At 45.1% G+C, this 22,393-nt stretch overlaps 1 protein-coding gene across 2 annotated transcripts in view; it reads left to right on the plus strand.

Moving 5' to 3' along the window:
- ZDHHC14 (zinc finger DHHC-type palmitoyltransferase 14) overlaps positions 1 to 22,393 on the plus strand; it is a 237,790-nt gene that overhangs the window by 169,644 nt on the left and 45,753 nt on the right. For both annotated transcript variants that reach the window (XM_069487503.1, XM_069487504.1), the window contains exon 3: positions 12,042 to 12,200. In XM_069487503.1, coding sequence (XP_069343604.1) covers positions 12,042 to 12,200 — 159 coding nt within the window. The remainder of the gene's footprint in view (positions 1 to 12,041; positions 12,201 to 22,393) is intronic.

Raw genomic sequence — 22,393 nt, forward strand, 5'->3', positions numbered from 1 at the left:
TAAATCTTAGAAAATGTGTGTCTTTTGAGGATGCTCTACTTTGTTTAGATGTTTCATTTATTCCCAGGCCACTTATTTCCCTTCATTATTTTACTTTCATGCACATTCTCACCTGTTTATTCCTCCAGATGAAGTTTAGAATGACTTTTTCAAGTTTATCAAAATTTTCCCAATTATATTGGGATTTTGGTTAGCATTGTAATAGGTGTATAAAGTAATTTGGGAAGAATTGACATATTTAAAATACTGTATCTTCCAGTCCAGGATACAGAATGCCCCTCCATGTTTTTCAAAACCTCCTTAAAGTTTCTATATTGTTTTATAGTTTCCTTGATGTGGGGCCTACATACCATTTTTTGTTAAGTTTGTTTCTAGAGTTTTATGGTTGTTTTCTTCTGTTGTAAGTGGGATAGTACCCTCCTTATAGTTTCCAACTGGTTATGCTAATATGATATATAAAACAGCTTTTAAAGCTTGCATATATATTGATTTATACTACTCACCTTGTTGAAGATATTTATTTTAGCAAATCTGTGTTGATTAAAGGCAAAATAAAAAAGACACAGGACCATAAGAGATGGGCATTTTTAAATTTTTTATAGTATAGTGTATTAATAAATAGCATCCATGCTTCTATGATGGAATCCTTGATTCTCTTTCCTAAGTGCTAAGGATAAAATCTTCACAACAGTACTGTGCAGAATGAGAGATAAGCTGGTCCTTGCATTCAGTTCCTTGCTAATGCCTCATATGAATGCCACTCAGACTGCAATAAAAGCGTATCCTATTTTCCTGGTGATAACAATGAAGCCTGACCCTGCCATAGTGTGGTTTCCGGGGTCCAGTTTGTACCTTTGTTCTCATCTACTTGTCCTATAATAATGCAATCCCTGACAACCCCAGTTGATTTCTATGGGCCCGTGGAGTAAAAATACATGCAAATATTTCTAGTTTTGGCTTTCAATAGAAGAACTGACTTTCACTTCTGCATCACAGCAGGTTTGTGTGTGTGCTCAGAAGACTTTGACACAATTTGAGGGAAATTAAAACTTTGTAAAGACAAAGCCACTTTTCTTTCTTTTACATTCAAAGGCAAGGCTTTGGTATCCATGTGGAAAAAACAGTATGACAAGAAATACTATAGTCATTAATTTTCATTTTGCTACAAGCATGTATTGAATTAACTCAGTTAAACTAAAAAGGTCATAGCTACTAAGCACTTTTCTTTTTCTTCTGTCTTTAATTGCACTAATTAGTGCTATATATATATATATATATATATATATATTACCCTGCAGGATCTGTGCAGGCCTTCAAATAAGAGCTTTTGATAGCTGTGAACATCATAGCTTCTGACAGTTCAAGGTCTTTCTATGAATTACAATAGCCCAGAATTACAGGAACCCGGACTGTCATGGTTTAAATGTGGAGAAAGTGCGGCCTAATTTCTCCACTGGATCAAAAAATCACATTCTTCCCTGATGGCTATTCGTGTTCCCATGTTCTGGAACTTATATTTGCAGAACTATTTTCAGGAATATTTGAGTTTATATTCTTTTTTGTTGCGGTGGGGAGGGATTTTCTTTATTTAAATTTCAGAATATTAAGGGGGTACAAATGTATGTGTTACATGGATACATTGTATAATACTGAAGTCGGGGCCATTAGTGTGTCCATCACCAGATAGTGTCCATTGTACCCGATAAGTAAATTTTTATACCTCACTCTCCTCCCACCTCCCCTTCTTGGTTTCCAAGGTCCTTTACATCTCTTTGTGCCCATGTGTACCCATAATTTAGCTCCCACTTATTAGTGAGAACATGTGGCATTTGTTTTTCCATTCCTGAGATACTCACTTTAGGATAATTGTCTCCAGTTCCATCCAGTTGCTGCAAAAGACATTATTTCTTTCCTTTTTGATGGCTGAGTAGTACTCTATGGTGCGTATATGTGTACCTCACATTTTCTTTATTCACTCATGAATCGATGGACACTTAGGTTGACTCTATATCTTTGCAGTTGTTAATTGTGCCAAGATAAACACTTGAGTACAGGTGTCTTTTTTTTGTAACATAACTTTTCCTTTGGACACCCAGTAGTGAGATTGCTGGATCAAATGGTAGGTCTACTTTTATTTCTTTGAGGAATCTCTATACTGCTTTCCGTAGAGGTTGTACTAATTTGCAGACCCACCAAAAGTGGGTCTCTGCATCTGCACCAGCATCTATTGTTTTCTGACTTTATAATAATGGCCATTCTGACAGGGGAAAGTGATATCTCATTGTGGTTTTAATTTGCATTTCCCTGATGATTAATGGCATTGAGCATTTTTTCATGTTTCTTGGCCATTTGTCTATCTTCTTTTGAAAAACTTCCATTCATGTCTTTTGTCCACTTTTTAATGGGGTTGTTTGTTTTTCTCTTGCTGGTTTGTTTGCATTCTTTGTAGATGCTCAATATTAGCCCTTTATCAGATGTATAATTTGTGAATATTTTCACCCTTTTGTAGGTTGTCTATTTACTCTGCTGATTATTTCCTTCGCTATGCAGAAGTTTTTTAACTTAATCAAGGCCAACTTATTTATTTTTGTTGTTGCTCTATTTGCCTCTGGGGTGTTAGTCATAAATTTTTTGCCTAGGCCGATGTCTAGAGGAGTTTTTCCTATGTTTTCTTCTAGAATTTTTATGGTTTTATGCCTTACATGTAAGTCTTTAATCCATCGTGAGTGAGAGATAAGGGTCGTGTTTCATTCTGCATGTAGCTATCCAGTTTTCCCAGCACCATTTATTGAATAGGGTGTCTTTTCCCCAGTGTATGTTTTGGTCTGCTTTGTCGAAGATCAGTTGGTCATAGCTATATGGTTTTATTTATGGGTTCTCTATTCTGTTGTGTCCAAGGGTCTATGTCTCTCATTGTGTCCTGTTAGTTGTTCAGTTTGAGGAATCTTTTGATTTCCATCTTAATTTCATCATTGACCCAACAATCGCTCAGCAGCAGGTTGTTTAATTTCCATGACTTCATGTAGCTTTGACAGTTTCTCTTGGAATTGATTTCTAGTTTTATTCCACTGTGGTCTGAGAAGATACATGGTAGGATTTCAGTTTTTCTGAATTTGCTGAGACTTGTTTTATGGCCTAAGGTATGATCAGTCTTGGAAAATGTCCCATGTGCTGATGTATATTCTGTAGTTTTGGGGTAGAATTTTCTGTAAATGTTTGTTGGGTCCATATGTTCTAGAGTCCCATTTAAGTCCAGTGTATCTTTATTGATTTTCTGCTCCAGTCCCGTCGGTGGGGTGTTAAGTCCCTGACAATTATGATGCCACTGTTTATTTCTTTCTTTTTTTTTTTTTTTTTTTAAGACAGAGTCTCACTCTGTTGCCCAGGCTAGAGTGAGTGCCGTGGCGTCAGCCTAGCTCACAGCAACCTCAAACTCCTGGGCTCAAGCGATCCTCCTGTCTCAGCCTCCCGAGTAGCTGGGACTACAGGCATGCACCACCATGCCCGGCTGATTTTTTCTATATATATATTTTAGCTGTCCATATAATGTCTTTCTATTTTTAGTAGAGATGGGGTCTCGCTCTTGCTCAGGCTGGTCTCGAACTCCTGAGCTCAAATGATCCGCCCACCTCGGCCTCCCAGAGTGCTGGGATTACAGGCGTGAGCCACCGCGCCCGGCCCACTGTTTATTTCTTTGCATAGATCTAGAAGAATTTGTTTTATGAAAAGGGGAGCTCCAGCATTAGGTGCGTATATATTTAGGATTGTTACATCGTCTTGCTGAATTGCTCCCTGTGTCATCATATAATGACCATCTTTGTCTTTTTTTTTTTACCATTGTTGATTTAAAGTCTATTTTATCTGATATGAGAATGACTACACCTGCTTGCTTTTGGTTTCCATTTGCATGGAATTTTTTTTTTTTTCCATCCCTTTACCTTGAGTCTGTGAGAGCCCTTTTGAGTTAGATAGGTTTCTTGGAGACAGCATATACTTGGGGTGTGTTTTTATCCATTCAGCCAGTCTATGTCTTTTACATGGGGCATTAAGACTGTTCACATTCAGTGTTAGTGTTGATATGTGGGATACTGTTCTGTTCATCATGTTGAGTGATACCGTGTTGTTTCATTTTTCCTCTTGTGCTACTGTTTTATGAGAGCTGTCAGCTTTTCAGGTGTTTTCACACATTCCCCTCCCCACTGCAGCGTCACAGAAACAGCCCTGGACCGCCAGGCTCCCTGCCACAGTCAGACCCCGCCATCCTGTCATCTGCCCAGCTCTCTTCCACTGCACCCAGTGGTCAGTGGTTTCCGTGCTAAAGTTTCTGGAATAGATCTCCTTCTCTCCATCACATGGCCGCCACCCCATTTCAAGCCAACATGGTCTCCAGGTGGTATTCCAGATCCCTCCTGGATCCACTCTTGCTTCCTCACCCAATGTGTCTCTGCTGCTGCAGTCAACGTGATATCACTCAGCTGCCTGCCTGATCACGTGGCTGCACGGCACAGACCCTTCCTTGGCTTCTGTGTCAGTCAGTGCTCTCCAGAGAAACAGAACACATATGGGGGGAGGCGGGAGGCGGGAGGCGGGTTCATTTTAAGAACCGGCTCCTGCGATTGTGGGGCTGGCAGGTCTGAAATCCGCAGGGCAGGCGGCCAGGCTGGAGTCAGGAGAGCTGACATCACAGTCTCAAGTCCGAATCCCGCAGGGCAGCAGGCTGGAAGCTCGGGCAGCGTTTCACATTGCAGTCCCGAGAATTCTTCCCACCTTGGGGAACCTCAGTATCTGCTCTTAAGATCATCGATCAGCAGGTTGGAGGAGGGCCACCCAAATTACGGAGAGTAATCTGCTTTATTCATGGTCTACTGATGTAAATGTTAATCACATCTAAAAAGTACCTTCACGGCTGATGTAGACCACATCTAGACTGGTGGTTGACCAAACAACTGGGCAAATAACTTAGCCAAGGGGACACATAAAACTAACAAGTCACAACTTCCTTCTGCACTCAAGATGAAGGCCAACGCCCAGACACGGCTGGGAGGCTCCACATGGTCAAGCCCTGCCTTCCTCCTCTCTGGGTCTCCCGCTTGCTCTGTCCCAGAACTGGCCTCCCTCCAGTTCCTGCATATACCATCTCCCTCCTGTCCCGGGGCCAGTACACAAGCTGCTCCCTCTACCTGAAATGCCTCGCTCCCAGCCCCAGCCCCAGCCCCCAGCCTGCGTGCACACTTGCACACGCATGTGCCTGCATCCCCCCCCCACACACACACATTGCCCAGGAAAGCCTCAGATCCAGGTTCAAATGCTGCTGCTTCTGGGAAGAGTTCCCACACCTGCCCACTTCCCTGCTTCTTCAAAAAATACACAATGTGTAACAATATATCTAGTTGTGTGATTCTTTAATAGGTCTCCTCCACTAGACTGTAAGTTCCTTGGAGGCAGGGACCCGGTCCCTTTTGCCCACCAGAGTACCCCCAAGACTCACAGGTGTCCTATGAGTGAGTGAGTGATTAAGAAAGGGCAAACTGGGCCATGGGTGTCGTGTTTCTGCCGTTCCTGTAGTGACCCCCTCCAGCTGCCGCGGGGCTGGCCACTCCTGCTCCTGATGCAGGCGCTCTCTGCTCCTCCTGAGCTGGGCAGGAGACTGAGCAGAGGACGCTCCCACCTTTGCCTGCACGTGGCTCAGGATAAAACTGCCCACACGAGCCTCCTTCCAGGCATCAGCGTCAGTCCTCGGGGACAAATGGTTTAAGACAAACTGAGACAGGAAGATTTTAATGGGAAGAGAAGGCTGGGGGCCGTCACGCCTTCGTGAGCCCTCACATGCATGTTGTCCATAAGGATCCGTAAAGGCAAACCTACCGCCATCAACACATTAGGAAGAAAATATTCGCATTTTTGCTCGAGTGGAAACCTAGCCACTGTGTATGGACAGACCAGAATTTCCTCTACTTTTTTTCCCTAACAGGTAAAATAATAGGAGTTGACTTGTCTAACATCTAATCATTGTTAATATTTGCCTATGGGCTTGGAAGTTTACACACTCTAAGCCAAGAGATCAGTTTAAATGACTCTTAAAATAACCATCTTCCTTCATGATAGGTCGACCATTCCCAGGGTGGGCAGTTATGTCCTAAATGCTGCAGACCACCAATAAAATGAGCCTTAGGAAAATTTAAGATCTGTTAGGTCCAACAGCTGTGTGCCGGTAGCATCCAACAGCTGTACTCCAGCCAGTGCAGTTGAATAGCCATGGAGACTGGAGTATAAAGCAAGTCACATTTTCCCTGTGACTTGTATCCTGGTGCAGAGAGATGCTTTATCTTCTTTCCGACTACACTCCTATTAGTGGAGGTCCCTACCACTCTGGCAGGCGCTCTGTCAGCTGGTTAATGGTCTATGAAACTTAAGTGCACCAGAGAATGCCACTGCTCTGAATCCTTCGGTGAGGAAAGAATCTTAATCTACATCCTCTGTAAACTGGGCTTTTTCCCTTTGCATTTTAGAAAGGCAGAGTCCAGTTCCTTCATATGGTAACATATAGTTCAACAATTTGGTCCCTGAATTCGGGGCAGGAATAAATAAGATGGGAGAGAAACAGGTTCATCAGGGTGCAAGTGCTCTATTACAAAGGAAGAGGGCTTATCTGAAACAGCAGGCACATGCTTACAAACAACTGACGCACGGCCTCTGGCAAGCCCAGGACTCTCCCTGAGGGAAACAGCTTCATCACAGGTGAGCTGAGCTCACACAGGAACTGCCTCCCCTCCCTGGTCGCAGCTCCCCTCAGTCTGCCACACGCCTGCCTGCGAGGTTCCTACTAGATGCAGGTGCCAGCAATTTCCAGCAACCGAGGGCAGGGACCTTATGAAGCAGAAGGTCATTTCCAGTTTTTTTCTTTCAAAAGGCTTGTGTATAGAATGTCCTTGAGAAATACTGACTCATAGAAACTTGCAGAACTGCTAGATTTTCCCCCAAAATTTTAGTGTTCTTGAACCATTAGCTATTGCAGACATTTATCATTCTTTTTCAATAGCTGTATTTAAAACACAAAAAGCAGCCCTAAGAAGCAAAGGCACAATTGTTGCCCAAAACCAAAACAAACTAAAAAAACCCAACACACACCAATCACTAGGGAACTGAGGACCAGAGTGGGAACACCACCTTCTGCTTGGCCTTTGTGTCAGGTCACACAGGCCACGGGTGTGTGATCCCCACGGGCGAGAAAGACTTTGTGATCGGCCATCGGCCTCAGTCTGCACGTTGAAGAGAAACTTCTTTTAGGCTAAGGTTGGTATTTGAAGCCCTCGGTTCCAAGGCCCCTTTATTCGCATCTGTCCTGATGTCTGGGCAGCTGTTGGGTTTAATTTGTGGAAGAAACTGCAACTTTGGGCTCCCCTGGGTGAGACAAGTGCCTGTCCTGCCCAGATCCACTCTGGGTCAGTAGCGGCTTACAGACAATAGTGAGAAGAGTCACAGCCACAGGAGGACCTCTGGAGAGGGTCCACTGGGAGGGAGGAGCCGTGGGCACAGAGGACGGCCTGCCTGGAGGGCAGCTTCGTGGCATGTGAAGGGCAGTGTGGCCAGCTCACCAGCAGACCTGGAGGTGAGGGTGCAGGGATCCCCCAGTCCTCGAGCACCTACCAGGTGCTGGACCCTCTGCTGGAGCCCAGGAGCAGGCAAGGGGGTCAGGACTGGTCACTGCCCTGGAGCAGCAGGAAGACAAGGAAACAAATCCTGGTCGTAGGCACTGGGTCTTCCCCGCAGCCTGTGAACATGGGAAAAAGTCTGTTCCTTTCCTGCTGTGTCCCCAGCTCCTAGCACAGGTAGCCCCCGGCAGAAGCACAAGACAGACCTATTGTCTGGATAAATAAGTACAATGAGAGTCCAAAGGAAGAAGAAAGCAACTCTGCTTGCAAAGTGTTTTCACAAGAGAAGCTTGAACTGGACCTCAAAGGGTGGGATTACCTGCGCAGACAGTGGGACAGGTAATCCAAGCAGAGAGAGCATCGTGTGCAAAAGCCTGCGAGTGGAAAACGGTGCTGCCTGCCCAGGGAAGCACAAGGCGGCCCATGTGTTTTGAGCACAGTCTCCATGTAAGATGGAACTGCAAGAAGAGAGAGCCAGGTTCTCACACGACCTCATGTGCCTCATGAGGTCCTGAGTTTCTTTGGCAGACTTGCATTTAGAAAGCTGACAATGGCCAGGCCTCACACCTGTTGTCCCAGACACTCAGGAGGCTGAGGCAGGAGGATTGCATGAAGCAAGACATTCAAGGCCAACCTGAGCAACACAGTGAGATGACTGTCTCTTGAAAGAAAGAAAGAAAGAAAGAAAGAAAGAAAGAAAGAAAGAAAGCAAGCAAGCAAGCTAGCTAGCTAGCTGACTCTGAGGGCTGTAAGGAAAACAGATCAGATCAGAATAGGTGGTAGGAAACTCGCCATGCTCAAGAAACAGCCCAGCAGAACCCCTTCCAGGCCCCTAGGGGTCCTCTGCAACTGCTGGCACAGCATTTTGCTTAGAAATATTGGTTGACAATTTTTTAAGTGTTTTGTTTTTTTTTTTTCCTTAAAAACACTGTGTCGCCCAGGCTGGAGTGCAGTGGCCCTATCATAGCTCACTGTAACCTCCAACTCCAGGGCTCAATGCTCCCATCTGGGGACTACAGGCGTGCGCCATCATGCCTGGCTAATTTTTTTTTTAATCTGTAGGGACAGGGTCTTGCCATGTTGCCCCAGGCTGGTCTTGAACTCCTGGCTTCGAGTGATCATCCTGCCTCGGCTTCCCAAAGTGCTGGGATTACAGGTGTGAGCCACCGTGCCCTGCCCCCTTCCATCACTAATGGTATAGCTAGACCCTGAATGCAGGTCTTCTGATCGTCCCATTTCTTATGTGTTTTTAAAGTTTTTTTTTTTTTAATTGACAAATAATAATTGTACATATTCATGGCGTACATAGTGAGGTTTCAGTACATATAATTTACTGTGATCCCATCAGGGTAGTTAGCACATCCATCATCTCAAACTTTTATCATTTCATTGTGCTGGGAATGTTCAATATCCTCCTTGTAGCTATTTGAAACTATATAATATATTCCATTTCTTTTACATAAAGAGCTCTTCAAATATTTAGTCAAAGAGAGTTTTGGGTTTTGTTTTAGTTCTTAAGCTTCAGTTTACTATGTCCTTTGAATTGCAGCCTTCAGCTCACTTTGTATCAAAGGTTTAATCTTTCAAAAAATGTACTTTGGAACTATAAGATCAATAGAGTTTATCTTAAGGAGTGCTAGCAAATACTCACTTTTCAAATCATTGCTACTCACAAGTAGGCTTTTTACGTAATTCCAGTGTTGATAAGTTTGTCATTCCTGCATTTTAAAATATTTGCCTTCACAATTCAGTCTCTAAACTTTTCTGATTAAATTAACACAAATGTTTGATTGGGTTCGTATATTTTTAAACCCATATCTGGCCTAGTTTTTCTATCCATATTTGCAAGAGCTAAATAGATACAGTAGATTTCACAGCTGGCATAAGGCTGTGAAAGCACCAAATTATTATTAATTTAGGCCCCAGTGGCACCTATGGAGAGATGACCTTATCTCTGATGTGTTCAAAGCCAGTGATTCCCACCCTGATGCTCGGGGAAGTACATGGCCACTCCATCTCTTTGTTCTCTCCCTATTACAGATTCCAGCGCCAGGCCTTCCTCTTCCACAGTCATGACTTTGGAGCTCAGCTCCTCTCCAGATGCCTGCTGAATTTAGCACTGTTTCACAGGGCAGCCCCCTGGGGAGCCAGGCAGGAGGGGCACATGCCAGAAGAGGGTGTCCTGCTTGGCAAGGCCACCCAGAGCCCTTGGGCTGTCTAGCTATTCTAAGCGGAAGGCTGGGCCTTGGGAAGGGGAAAAGTAGAAGGGCTGCTCCTTGCTACCGCCATGGCCCTGCCTGCCCTCCATGCTGTCTTCTCACCCTGCGATGTGGAACTTTAATTTTCCATGCGTAGTATATGGCCAGCGGCAGCTCAAAGTGTTCTCCCTACTACTGGGATTGGTATTTTCACAAATACTAAAGGCTAGTGGCAGATTTTAGGCCTCCAACAGCCTCTTAAAGAAGACTGGGGGCAGGGCACACCTGCTGGGGCCCCTGAATCCTGGCGTGGGAGTCGTGGGTTGTCAGTGAGTGAGTGCAGCCCTGCCGGGTGCAGTGGGAGGGTGCAGCTCTCCAGGTACCAGTGGCCGTCCTACGCCACCAAGTACTCAATGTGAAAACGCTTAGGTGCTGGAAGTTTGTGATGCAGCCCCTTCACCTGAGCAAAGCTGTGTTCTGTAAATTTAGCCCTTTGTCATACAAGGGCGTGTGTTTGAGGCACCTATGAATGTGTGGCTTGAGGAGTATTTAGGGCACCCTAGAGCTGGGTTCTCAAACTTGGAATAAAATGCAGATTCTGATTCAGTAGTTAGGACAAACTGAGAACCACTTCTCGGCCAAGCTGTCAGACAATACAGATGTGGGGGGCCCTCCCTCGGAGCAAGGGTCTCAACGTTGGCTGCAGAGTCCCACCTCTGGGGAGCTTTTCAAAATCGTGATGCTAGACTGTACCCCACACCATGAAATCAGAATCTCTGAGGGCAGAACCAGACCAAGATATCAGTGGTTCTACAAATGCAAGTAATTCTTGCCCAGGTTGAGTTAGTGTAAGAGGACTGAGTGGATGCTGGGACTAATTCCTACCACTTTGGAAATCGACCAACAAGTACCTTGTAACTGTCTCTAACAGTGTGTGCTTAAGTGTATATAAATTAAGATGAACAGTTACCTTTAATGTTACCAGCTCTGAAGTTTCCCGGGTTAGATCTAGCCATCAGGGCCTGCTTGGCCTGTGTTTCTCAGCCAGCGGCTCAGCCACCGCCCCCACAGAGATTCCTGCTACTCCCCACCGCCTGTGGCCTCCTGCTCTTGACTGCAGCTGGCTGCCCCACATTCCTTCCAGAAGCCTAGTGGGGCCGTGGGGGTCTAGGCGAGAATAAAACTCAAGTTTTATCTTCCCGCAGAGCAGGTGTTCTCAACCCTGCCCACATTAGAATAACCCTGGGCATTCTGACAGAATGGATCTGGGGCAGGGTCCATGCCTTAGGGAGTTTTAAAAGCCCCCAGGTGATTCTAATATGAAATCAGAGGCTGTAAGATAAAATAAAACTTTAAAAATTATACATGTTTGTATTTTCATTGACATTTTCAGAACTGTTTCTTAAAAACAATAAAAGGTTCTGTTGAGATGATAAACAAAATGTAGGAATGATTTTCTAAACATACATTTCAGGATTTTTAAAAAATCTATATTCCTCCCATCCCATACCTGGTATTTTTAGGGAGGCCAATGGGCAAAGTAAGGAGACACCTGAGCTGGATTTGGAGCACACCCTCCAGAAGGAAGTTAAGGAGGCGGCTGTGGCAGTTAGGGCGAGGCTAGCTGCTGTAACAAATAAAACCCAAACAGAGTTCGGTGCTCAGGTAACAATGGCCCTTGGAGAGCTAAGAGCTGCGGCCGCCTCTGCACAGTCGTTCAGGGCCCCCACTAGTTCCTGCCACTTGGAAATCTACCAAAAGCACATTGCAACTGTCTCTGTCTAATAGCGTGTGCTTTAAATGTGTATGAATTAAAATGAACTGTTACCTTTAATGTTACCAGCTCTGAAGTTTCCCAGGACAGATCCAGCCACCAGGTGGCTTCCCAGGCAGCCCTGAGGGCTTCTCCTGCGCCCACAGGGAGGGGTGGGCGGGGCTTCGAGGGGCACGGCTGGGCGGGGCCAGGTGTGCGCAGACTCCATTGGCCAGAGCTCAGTCACGTGGCCACGCACCCGTCACACTTTCGGGCAGGTGCGCAGGGGGCGCTCCAGGCCTGGCGAGGGGCGCGATGCGGTACGATAGCCAAGCCCTGCTCCGAGAGCCCTGTGCACGGGAGCCCCCCCCCCCCCCCCCCCTCGAGGTGAGGCGGTCGTCTGAAGAGTGTATGCTCTTTTCTTTCCTTTCTCCACAGATATCGCAAACGGCACCAGTTCCGGGGGGTACCGCCCACCTCCCAGAACCAAAGAAGTCATCATCAATGGCCAGACTGTGAAACTGAAATACTGTTTCACCTGCAAGATTTTCCGGCCCCCTCGTGCCTCTCACTGCAGCCTTTGCGATAACTGCGTAGGTGAGTAGCAGCAGCCGCGCCCACCGGTGCTAGCGGTGCACGTCCATGCGGGGCGCCGGTGTCCTCTGCACCGACTGTGCTAAAGGGAGCCTTCGCGACAGAAAAACTGTCACCTGCGCCTCTGCCGTTGATCGTTCCCTGAGCCTAGACCGCTCCCCACATCTCTTTCTTCTTTTACACCTCGCAGCGCCCTAGGCCTTCTCCTCCCCCAGCTCCAGAGTGAGGGGCCCTTTGCTCCCAGGGTCGCCAGAGCAGCAGGCACTTGAAATAATACCATTGCTTTCCCAGGTTTCTCGACTGTTCGAGGCCTGGCAGCTCATGCATGGGACGAACTTTGAAGTTCTCCTCTCTGGATTCCTCAGGGACTTGCAGAGCTGGGGCCTTGAATCCCACAGAAAGGAAGGGGGCAGAGGCCAGGGGACCCCCTCATCTGTGGGCAAGAGTTAGGATGTTCACTCTTCCCAGAGATCACCAAGACCTCCCCTCTCTGCCCACTGGCTTTCTCCAGGACCGACCAGGGAAACAGGCAGAGGGAACTGAGTGAGGGCACAGAGATCCCCAGCTGTAAGACGTGGCCCTACCATTGACCTGGCGTGGGATAAACTGGCGCAGGTCCCAGCCCCTTGGAGTGATTTGGCAAGCCTTCCTGTCACTTCAGACTGAGAGCTGCTACCCACACCCACGGCCATCTTCTTCCTAGTCTGCACTCCTTGGTGACAAGGTTGGCAAGGAGGTAGCGGAACACCCAAGGGACAGGAAAGGTAGTGGAAGAAATGATGAAAGCTTTGCTGTGGTCTCGGGGAGACCCACATTTCTTCAGCCCGGTAGCCTGCCTCTAGGGAAGGGACCAAGGATATTCCTGGGAGAATAGGCGTGGCAACCCCCTGTTGCCTCATGCCTGGAAGGACAGGAATACACCTCAGAGCAAACTTTGTTTCCCTTAGTAACACATTATTGATGCCAACACTCTGCTTGAATCTGAGAATTTATAGTGTCAGCGGGGCCAGGCTGGTGGCTCATGCCTGTAATCCTAGCACTCTGGAGGGCTGAGGCAGAACAATTGCTTGAGCTCAGGAGTTCAACACCACCCTGAGCAAGAGCAAGAGCAAGACCTTGTCTCTACTAAAAATAAAAAAAAATTAGCTGAGCGTGGTGGCGTGTGCCTGTAGTCCCAGCTACTCAGGAGACTGAGGCAGAAGGATCACTGGAGCCCAGGAGTTTAAGGTTGCAATGAGCTATGATGACACCACTGCACTCTAGCCAGGGTGACACCAAGGGACTTTGTCTTAAAAAAAAAAAAAAAAAGAATTTGTAGTCTCATTCTTGAGAAAATAAAATTTAATAATGTACTTCCGGCTGTGCAAAGCAGTCATCCTTTTATTTGTCTTAAATTTGCTTTATCCAAACTTTAATAATCTATAGTTTGGTACAAAGTCCATGTTTTCCCTATCAGGCCTTGTCTTAGTTTTATTAACTTAGATAAATTACTTTTAGCCTTTGCCTCCCCAGTGGAACAGTATAGAATGTGTGCAGTTTCTCCCATGCAGTAAGGAGCCTGTGGTTAAGAGCTTGAGATCTGGCGCTGGACAGCCTGGGTCCAGATACCAGCTGCGTGACTCAGACAGGCTACTTAAACTCTCTGTGCCTCAGTTTCCTCACCTCTGTAGTGGGGCTGATGACAGTTCCTACCTCATGGGATGGGTGAGAGGTTAATAAGTGAACCCATGCAAAGTTCTTAGAGTAGTGCCTGGCATACAGCACATGCTCTGCGATTGTTAGCTGCTATTGCTGTTATTACTGCTGCATCCTTGGTATTTCTGATTGGCATTTTCTGGACAATGTCTTGATCTACGACAGCCCTCGGCAGATGTCATGATCAAAACTACACTTAGTCCTTCATGTGGGGGCATACCCAGGTTTCTACAAGGACACATGGCAGCCTTTGTTTGATTTCTGATCCCCTTCCTAGTGACACCAGCCCCAGTGGCCATCCCAAACCCATCTTGGGGACACTTTTAAGCCAAAGTGTTGTGGTAGCTTAAATACCTTCAGGGCAATGATCTATATATAGGGATTCTCGGACCCTTTCCTGGGTTGTAATTTTGACCACCTGGCCTATTGTATGATGGAATAGTATGTAACTTACATTTGTTCACATAAACTCCTGTGTTATTTTGCATGCTTTCCCCTGGAGCTCTAGTTTGCATTCTGATAGGGAGTGTTATCTACAAACCTGAAGAGTTTACTGGGTACTTCTCTTTATTTATAAAAAATTTTAAGCATCTCTAGACAGCCCAATTTTTCCATTAATTCATCCTCTGTGTCCTGTCTTTAGGCTAGATTTTTTAATCACGATAAAAATTTTCTTGTCCATCTCCTGTGACTTATTTTAAAATTCCATTTGAATTGGGAATTTTAGACATTTTCTAAAAGTTCATATAATCACTTGCATGTGTTCCCCCATTGCCCACAGGTGTTCATGTCCTTTAAAGAATTCTGATGAATTAGTTGTAAAATCCCCTTACCAAAATTGTATATGCCTTTCCCAGTTGACAGTGTACTTCTGCTTTAGGATGACTGTGTGAGATGGTATCTGTCTCACGGCCTCTGCCAGCTGTGAAACTAGGAGCCCTCAGCTAGTAGCCAGGAGCCACAGTGGCCACCCAGCACCCGCAAGCAAGCGTGGCAGTGTTCTGTAAACGAGAGATCCAGCACAGCGAAGGGGAAGGAGAGGGAGTGAGACCGCGTGAGGTGGGGCGGGAGGAGGAGGACTGCAGCCAGGAGCACACCGCCAGCAGCGGCCTCCGTGTTGCGCGGTGGCCCAGGAGGAGCAGTGAGATGAAGTAGCATGTGGTTGATTTACAGTAATGCAGCCCACATCATTCCTTGAAAGACCACACAGTTATTCAGACTTACATAGCTTCTGTTTTCCAGCTGATTATGTGACACTTGGGCCTTTGGCGTGACCAGTGAGCAGAGGAGTGAATTGGACCCTCTGCATTCAGGAAAATAGAGTGGAAGGCCGTGTGTTGTCTCCCACTGGGAAGTGTAATTGCAGAGTTTGCCACTATTTTGTTTTTAGATAGAAAGTTTTTACCAAAAGAATTCTACTTTTTGCAGTAAGGGGAAAAGTACAATGGTGTCCTGAATGCCAAGGTTGGAACGTGTGGTTTCCCTCTCCTTGTAATGAATGGGTTTGAGTCGGTGCTTCCCAGGTACAATACATAAATGTCGCTTTGCACTGGGGGAGGAGAGAGGAAAAATGCAGCTTCCCAGGTAGTTCGGAAGAATAATTTTCTTTGTTAAATAAGTTTGAAATGAGAGCAAAGTCATGGGGGCTTTGCATTTGCAGTGGGGGGCTGAGGGAGGAGCTTTCTTGGGGAGCAAACCATGGTGCAAATACAGAGCTGGTTAGCAGAGCCTAGAGGTTGGGGACCTGGCTGTTAGGACACACAGACCAGAGCGGAATCCTGTCCTGTCATCGAGTGGTACTGGAATCTGGGCATGTTATCTGAACACTCCCAGCTGTCCCCACATCTGTAAGATGGGGTGATCCTAGTGCTACTTTGTAGGTTTCTGTTAAAGATTACGTGAGATAGCGCCCACCACAGCACGTGGCTCAGGCCTGGCACACACCGAGCGGTCAGTGAGCACTTGCCGTTGACGTCTCTTCACTAATGGGATTGCTGCCGCCAGCGCTCCCAAGTGACTGATGAAAACAAGACTTGTCTTCACAAAGCAATAGGAGTAGCCTGTTATTCTGTAATCTGGTAGGATTTAGATGATCTGATCCTTTAATAGAAAGGAATATCGTCTCTCTCTATCTCAATTTCTGTCTGTCTCTTTCTCTCTCTGAAGCCGTCTCTGTGTCTCTCTAGTTCTCTCTTGGTGTTGTCATCAAATCACTCCTGGACAGTAGGAGCAGAGTATTTTGGGTTGTTTGTTCATCCAGGCGATCTTTGGGGTTACTGAATATTTTTGAATAACCAACAGCTGTGGCCATGGTGCTACCCCTATTCTCACGTCATCACAGCCCTCAGATTGTTCAAGTAAGAGAAGCCAAAGAGCTGAAAATCAAAATGTGGCCTTGTGAGGTCCTCTCAAATTCACTGTGTACGTGTTTAAGCCCCGCGTGCGTGCCCGCCACCTCTCCCTTACCGGGTGGGCCCTCCGAGGGAGGCCTGTCCTTTGGTGGGCCCTGGCCCAGTGTCAGAACAGCCAGCCGCTCTCACCAGAATACAAATGAAACTCGTAATAAAAAGGGACTTACCTGAAATTAATTCAAACACACTCCGTAGACAAACTAATAAGAAAGTTTGGTAAATACTAAGATGAAGCTTCGCGAATGTTTGCAAACCAGCTACACAAGAGTCTGTCCAGTTTTGCCCAGATGGAGGCAGCTCAGCCCAGAGGCTGAGAAATGGCCTCTGGAGGCAGCCACATTCCCCTGTTTGGGCAAGGGACCCTCTCTGCACCTGTGATGCCACATCTGGACAAGCTTCAAGGACAAAGGAAATAGCGCATGAAGCCCCCAGGCTGCGCCGACCTCCGCCCTCACACAGTGCGTGCCCTGGTTCCGATGTCTTCTGTCTCCTCTGTCATTTCTGGTGTGGGTGCCACAAAGAACCTCCAAATACTCTGTGCAGGGACTGCGTGTCCAGGCACATGTGTTTGCTGGGGCTTTACCACCCTCTTTAGATCCTTATAAACTCCCTTTCTCATTGCTCTGTGTCTCGCTTGTTGTGCCTGCCTCACCTGGGCACCCAGCACTCTGCCTTCCACCCCGCAGCGTCTCGCCCCTGCCACTCTCCCTGCTCCCTCTGCATGTGGGTTTCGATCCCAGGCCACAGGTGCCTTGTGTGCTGCAGGCATTGCTGTGGCTGTGCCTTAGAACCTAGCCACCGCTTCACAGGTGTGCTCAATGTCAAGAGGTTTGACGTGGCAGAGGTTTGGCATTGCAGCTGCCTTCCCGGCTGGGGTGGCATTCTGCAATTTCTTCTTAACTATTTGGGTATGGCGAGAGGGCTATTGATTTCCCATAGGAAAGCATGTCATTTGAGAGGGATGAAGGGAGCTGACATTTGTATCTTCCTAGGAACCAAAACAAACAGGGCTTTACTGTGGCTCCTAGTTTTCAGTGTCTTTGCATTTTGCCGACATTTACTGAGCATCTATGTGTCAGGCACTGTGAGAGTAGCGAGGTACGTTGAAATAAAAGATAGTTTCCACGGGTCTTTATTAAGAGCAGACCAAGGAGAACTCAAGACAGAAAGCATTATCCTTATCATATTATGCAGGTCAAGAGAGTCAGTTTATATTGGTAAAGAGTATAATTGAAAAGCCATCAACATTTGCACACCAAAATATATAAAATAAAAATCGTTAGAAAATGCAAGGATAATTGGGTGTAGACACAATGCTAGTGAGAAGCGGTTAGCATACTTCTATTTTTGATGGCTCAGGTCAACAAACCACAAGTAAGAAATTAGGGGATTCCAATATATAATTAATAAATATATGTTGAACTTTGTTTCTACAAAGTGTGCTTAACTGTTTTCAACTATTTGTTGAACACTTACAAAAATGAATCATATGAGGCCAAAAAAATTCCTAACTTCCTAAAAGCAGATATTGTACTGACCATGTCATCTGATGACACAATAAAGCTAGAAATCAATCATAAAGATATAAACGTACAAACATAACCAATTGTAATGTTTTTAAAGAAGTTTTTCATAGCTCTTGCATGATAGAAACTTCAAAATTGTAGTTGTAGAATATTTAGAAAATGGCAATCAGAACAATGCGAAAGAAAACTATGCAATTCAGAATTCTATTTAATAAATCTAAATACAAAAAAAATAGTTAATCTAATCAGAAAAGGGATTGATTGGAAGACTGTCAGGTTGCTGGTAGAATCAACAAGCAGGCTGGAGAACGAGGCTCAGAAACCAGGCAGAGCCGGGGGAGGCTGGGTGGCCAAGCGCAGCCAGTCACATCTGCAGTAGGATGTTGCCCGAGGAGCCCTACACAGGTTGCTCGTGGCACTGCCACCGAGTTCTCTCTGCTGCTGCCATCAACCGACACCGCTGGCTCTGTCTGTGAGCACCACAGCTCTGGATTCAGAGATCTGGGTGGGAGCCCGGGGCCTGTTTCCTTTCCACGCCCAAGCAGCTGGCAAGCAGGGAGGTGACTGCCCCACTCACAGCTTCCCTGATGGGGGTGGAAGGTCCGGACCCTGCCTCCCACCTATTGTGGGATTCTCCCGAAACAGGAAGTTTACTGGGGTGGTAGATAGCCAGTGAAATAAACTGTTTTTGAAAGTCTAGTACAAAAAACAAAGCTGAACTTAGAAGCGTATAAATGAACAAGGCATCCGTCTCCAGGAGGTAGAAAAAGATAGTAAAATAAACTTAAGGGAAACCAGAAGAAAACGGTGACCTAGAAAAGAGAACAATCAAGATGGTGCCAGATCTAATTCTCTGGAAAATAAACAGCCAAGAGATAAGTCTCTGGGAAGACAGAAAGAGAGCAAATAACAGGAAAGTAGAAAGAGCAGATTCAAATGAGACCAATATAGATGAATTTTTTTGTAATTATTGGGAAATACAATATTTTGTATAATTGTATAACTGTATACCAATTGATTTGAAATCTCAACAAAACATGATTTCTTAGGAAACTGGCCAAAGAATGAGTAGAAAACTTGAAAAGATTACTAGCTGTGAAAAACTGAAGAGTCTGATGGAGAATTATCTAAGAAAGGTGCTGGACCCGACAGTTTCACTTCCTATGTTCTGAATAGCATTTCAGAGCTTAGAAAAGGTTGGACGGTTTTTCAGCTCATTTCACAAAGAAAATATAACCGTAACACCAAAACCTGACAAAAATAACATGCCAAACAAAACAAACAAAAAAACCCACCTCATTTATAAATATATGTAAAAAGCCAACATGAAGACATAACAAATTTAATCTAGCAGTATGATAAAGGAATTAGGTATTGTGATAGAGAAAGGTATATTCCAGGAGTGTAATTTTTTTTATTTTTATTTTTTTTTTATTTTTTTTGAGACAGAGTCTCTCTCTGTTGCCCAGGCTAGAGTGAGTGCCTTGGCGTCAGCCTAGCTCACAGCAACCTCAAACTCCTGGGCTTAAGCGATCCTCCTGTCTCAGCCTCCCGAGTAGCTGGGACTACAGGCATGCGCCACCATGCCCGGCTAATTTTTTCTATATGTATTTTTAGTTGGCCAGATAATTTGTTTCTATTTTTTAGTAGAGACGGGGTCTCACTCTTGCTCAGGCTGGTCTTGAACTCCTGACCTTGAGCGATCCACCCGCCTTGGCCTCCCAGAGTGCTAGGATTACAGGCGTGAGCCACCATGCCCAGCCTCCAGGAGTGTAATTTTTTTTAATGTTAACCAAACTATTACTGTATCAATAGGTCAAAGGACAAAAGGTATATTTGGTTGTGATAATAGGTACTAAAAAGGGATTTGATAAAATGTGGCATGCATTGCTAACTCCAGAACTCAATAAACCAAGATTGGGGTATCCTGGGCAGGACCTCCCCCCACCACCACCTCCTGTGTTACTTCAGTGGTTATGTCAACCTTGCTTGGCAAAAGGGACTTTGCAGATGTCATTAAAGGTGACTAATTAGCTTTATAATAGATTATTCCTTATTTTCCAGGGGCCCAGTGTAGCCCTAAGAGTGTTTCAGAGCAGGATGGAGAGATGCAAGCGGGAGAAGGATGCCGCGTGCCCTTGCTGGCCGCGAGGTGGAGGGAGCCACGCGGAAAGGGCGAGCAGGAAATGAATCCGCTGCTAGTGCAGAGCTTACGAGAGGACCTCGGCTCCAGCTGGAGCTGCACCCCTGGCCCGTGCCTGGGCCTTACCCTGATGAGGCCCTGGGCAGAGGATTCAGTTTCGTTTTGCACGGCCCACAGAAACCCGAGAGATAATAAATTTGTGTTGTTTGAAGCCCCTACAGTGTTGGTAATTTGCTATGCAAAACTATTGCTATGCAATAGAAAACTAATACAGAAGAATATTCCTTTAACGTTATTTTTAAAAGGTAAAAAAAAAAAAAAGCTAGCATTTTTTATATTAAAACACCAGAGTGATTTACATTAAAGTTAAGAGCAAATTAGGATGTCCACTATCATAACTAGTATTCAACATTAACTTTTCTAATTAAAATAAAAATAAATTCATATAACTATCATAAAAGAGGAAACAAAATTATCACTTTTTTGTAGATTACAAGATTATCAATAATAACGGTACCAACAGACATTAGAACTAGTTTCTTAAGTTTAGTAGGTTTATTCGTTACCAAATAAATACACTAAAATAGTTTATCATACATCGATTGGGAATCATAACAGAAATTAAGATACATACTTGCCACATATTTATTTATGAATTCAAAGCAACTTGATTCAGGGGACAAGATAAAATAACTGTGTGTTTAATTAGAAGACTCAGCAAGCTGGCTGGGAGGGGTGGCTCACACCTATAATCCAAACACTTTGAGGGGGCCGAGGTAGGAGGATGGTGTGAGGCCAGGATTTTGAGACCAGCCTGGGCAACATAGCGAGACCCCTGTCTCTATAAAAAATAGAAAAATTAACAGTGTGGTAGTGCACACCTGTAGTGCCAGCTACCCAGGAGGCTGAGGAACGAGGATGGCTTGAGTGTAGGTGTTTAAGGTTGCAGTGAGCTAGGATCTGCACTCTAGCCTGGGGAGCAGAACAAAACCTTGTCTGTCTCAAAAAAATAAATAAATAAAAACAAACAAGCAATAATGCAAGGAAACATGCAGCATAAGCTATTATTAAGTGCAAAGTATGTTATCGGGGATTTGCCTGGGCTTAGCGCCAGCCTGGGTTCAGGATCAGGGCTTCTCCTCAAGTGCCATTCTGGGACCCAGGCTGAAGGGACAGCAGCTACGTCTGGCGGGTCACCGGACCACGTGGTGGGAGCTGAAACATGCAGTGCCTGTCATGACCTCTGCTTAGGGCACGTCTGCCAAGACTCCACTTCCTAATCAAGGCAGGTGACCGTGCTGAATCTCAAGGGGCAGGGAAGGGTTCTCCATCCAAAGAGGGAGCGATGTGAATACAGTCAGTCCTCGTATCCGTGGGTTCTGCATCCATGGATTCAACCAACTGTGCATCGAATATATATTTTTTAAAAATATTGCATCTGTACTGAATGTGTACAGACTTTTTTCTCATCATTATTCCCTAATAATGTCATAGCACTTACATTGTATTAGGTATTATAAGTAATCAAGAGATGATTTAAAGTGTATGGGAGGATGTGCATAGGTTATATGCAAATGCTACACCACAGGGACTTGAACATCCTTGGGTTTTGGTATCTAGGGGAGGTCTTGGGATCAGTCCCCCACGAACACTGAGGGACAGCTGTGTTTATTGAAATAATGGTCTGTCACATGAAAAGAGATTTGAAGATCCAAGACCAGTTACTGTCTTAAGAATCAGTTGTGTGTCACCTTTTTAACAACCCATGCAGTGCCTGACAGTAGATGCTCAGTGATCAGTTGTTGACTTGAGTAGCCTGGAATCAAACTTGGCCTCCAGAAATGGATTTGGGGGTTAGGGAGGCAAAGGATGGAACATACCTTACCAGCTCTTCTTCCAAGATATTTCTTCTTCCAAGATATTTGTGGCTACATCGGCCAACCCAGCTGCTCTCTGTAGGGTGTCGGCAGTGAATGTTTCACAGAATTCCACCCACTATTTGTAGGAGTTGGGCAGAACTGAGCTGTTAAAGGCTGGAAACTTTGATAGTGAACAATAACCAATGTGCTTCAGTTTTGAAAACTTAATACACGTTTGTACATTTAAAATAAAGCTATGAAAATAATTTGGTTTGTTGGAATAGGTTAAGTTTTTTATGTTTAAAAAGGTTGAAAATTATTTTATTTTTAAAAAGGTTGAAAAGTATTTTAAATAAACAACTAATTGAAATGGGAAGATTATTTTTTGAAAAGAAAGAAGAATGTTTGTTTAGCAATCCAGTAATGTACCTATGGAAATGTAATTATTATCTTTTTTGATTAAAGAAGTGAAATGAACACCTAGAAACTATTTGTACTAAAATAGCTCTTTCATTGTTATGGTGCTCTCTTATATTAAGTGTGACTTTGTACTCTTGGAGGT

Source organism: Eulemur rufifrons, chromosome 15 (genome assembly GCF_041146395.1).
Source record: "Eulemur rufifrons isolate Redbay chromosome 15, OSU_ERuf_1, whole genome shotgun sequence".
Lineage (NCBI taxonomy): Eukaryota > Metazoa > Chordata > Mammalia > Primates > Lemuridae > Eulemur > Eulemur rufifrons.